A 2,441-nucleotide genomic window follows, 5' to 3' on the forward strand; every position below is an offset into this window, starting at 1 on the left:
TGTGCTCCTAATCTCAGCTCATTACTAGGGCTGTCAAATGATTAAAATGTTTAATCAAATTAATCAGAATTTTCAGTGGATTAATCATGATTAATCACTATTTGCAATTACACCTGAATCCTAACCATTTTTTTTCTGAAATGCATACCAAAAGATAAATAACAGGACACAGATACATAATTTTCATATTATGTCTGTTTATTAACACAGCCAAATAATGGTGTTTTAAATCAAGCTGAAACATACTACACACCATAATATTTGTCTTTGTAATGTTCCATCACTTCCTCTTTGGCATTCCTCTTAACCAGGATGTACAATTTACAGTATTCAATTGAACAGAAAGCAATAAATGTAGTCAAATCATAACAGTGACCTACCACATTTTTGCACAATTTGAGTCATCTGTGGAAAAAAACATTTTCAATAAAACTTTTAAATCAAACCAAAGAACAATCTTTTACCTTTTCCTCCATTCTTTAATCCAGTTGCTCAAAAATCCAGTTGCTAACTACTATAACATGTTGCACTGAAACTGGTCTTTTTGTTTGAACATCACCTTTCAAATCTACTGAGCTTCATCATCTTTCAGCCAGTTGCTGAGGCAAACTAACTTGTTCACATTTTCTGAAAGTAAAGCTGACCTTTTCTTGTTCACAATGTGACCTGCAACTGAGAAAAGTCGTTCACAGGGAACAGTGGTTGCAGGAGTGGCTAGATATTTGTGAGCTAGTGAGGCCAGCTTCTCATGGGCTCCTGAATGAGATGCCCACCACCTCAAGGGGCAGTCCTCCAATTTAATGGTGGGCTCTGCTCTGTACCTCTGTATGGCAGGTTGGACCTCTTCATCTTCTGATTCTGAATCTGAGCCCATTTGCAGAAGGCTGATTTTCTTCCTGGGTGGCCCATCATGATGTGTCTGTGAAGACCTTCTGGGTGATTCTTGTTGCAGCATCCCTTCAAGTGTGGTCCACACCTCTTCCCTGTCTGTCTTGGGCAAGCATTTCAAGTCTTTGAAACGAGGATCCAAAACTGTAGCAATCTGGAGCCATGCATTGTTGAGCTGTTCTTGACGGGATGCTAGGTCCTCCTTGAACTTGGTCTTGAATCTCACCACATATGCAGGGTCCTCATCACAGGCTTCCATCTTGAGACGCAAGTGGCAGAGAGAAGGTAGTACCACAGAACAGGAGACATAGGCCTCTCCACCCAGGAGCTCAGTTACATACCTACGCACACAAACACACACATGCACACAGAGACAGTGTATTATTAGAACAGTGGTTATCAACATTATTATTATTATTATTATTATTATTATTATTATTATTATCATCATCATTATTTTTTACATAGATACATGTTATTGATATTTGACTTGGTTTAATTCATTCCAGAAAATAATCAAAGCGATGTTATTTGATAAGTTACAGACTGATTTACCTGCATGGCTCTAGAAGTGTCTCCAGCCTCTGCAGTTTATCCCACTCTGCTGCGGTCGGCAAAACGAGTTTGTGCTCCTGATTGTCCAGGGCTGCGATGACAGAATCTGACGGCCCAGCAAACGCATGTTTGGCGTTGACATGGTACTTCAAGCTTGAACAGCTCCGGTGAAATTGAAACTCCTTCTTACAAATCTTGCAAATAACCTTGTACTTGTTAACTGTACCATCATCATTCTTTTTATATTTGAATCCGTCAATAGGCCCACTTTGCTCACCTTGCTCCATCTCGCCTCTAGCTCCCAACCACTTTCCTGACCTGAATAATTTGTCACACTGCGCATGCGTGAAATGCGTTAAAAAAATTGACGTAATTAACAGCAAACAACTAATTAACGTCGTTAACGCGCTATTTTTGACAGCCCTACTCATTACCTGTATAAAAGACACCTGGGAACCAGAAATCTTTCTGATTGAGAGGGGGTCAAATACTTATTTCCCTCATTAAAATGCAAATCAATTTATAACATTTTTTACATGCATTTTTCTGGATTTTTTTGTTGTTATTCTGTCTCTCACTGTTCAAATAAACCTACCATTAAAATTATAGACTGATCATTTCTTTGTCAGTGGGCAAACGTACAAAGTCAGCAGGGGATCAAATACTTTTTTCCCTCACTCTATCTAACAGATTTAACTTTGTTCCTACAATACTGTGAAAAGACGTCATACCAGGTAGTCAGCGTGCCTTCTTAAAAGTTAATTTGTGGAATTGCTTTCCTTCTTAATGCGTTTGAGCCAATCAGTTGTGTTGTGACAAGGTGGGGGGGTATACAGAAGATAGCCCTATTTGGTAAAAGACCAACTCCATATTATGGCAAGAACAGCTCAAATAAGCAAAGAGAAACAACAGTCCATCATGACTTTAAGACATGAAGGTCAGTCAGTCCGGAAAATGTCAAGAACTTTGAAAGTTTCTTCAAGTACAGTCGCAAAAAC

At 38.9% G+C, this 2,441-nt stretch overlaps 1 protein-coding gene across 1 annotated transcript; it reads right to left on the reverse strand.

The window, feature by feature from the left end:
* Positions 1 to 559: 559 nt before the first annotated feature.
* Positions 560 to 1,620, reverse strand: LOC121532785 (zinc finger BED domain-containing protein 4-like). Its single transcript, XM_041838579.2, has 2 exons — positions 1,444 to 1,620; positions 560 to 1,229 (listed from the first exon to the last, which is right to left on the reverse strand). Exon 2 carries the CDS (start codon positions 1,145 to 1,147, stop codon positions 569 to 571), a length of 579 nt encoding a protein of 192 aa, XP_041694513.1. The 5' UTR covers positions 1,148 to 1,229; positions 1,444 to 1,620; the 3' UTR covers positions 560 to 568.
* Between the last annotated feature and the right edge of the window lie 821 nt (positions 1,621 to 2,441).

This window comes from Coregonus clupeaformis, chromosome 20 (genome assembly GCF_020615455.1).
Source record: "Coregonus clupeaformis isolate EN_2021a chromosome 20, ASM2061545v1, whole genome shotgun sequence".
Taxonomy (NCBI): domain Eukaryota; kingdom Metazoa; phylum Chordata; class Actinopteri; order Salmoniformes; family Salmonidae; genus Coregonus; species Coregonus clupeaformis.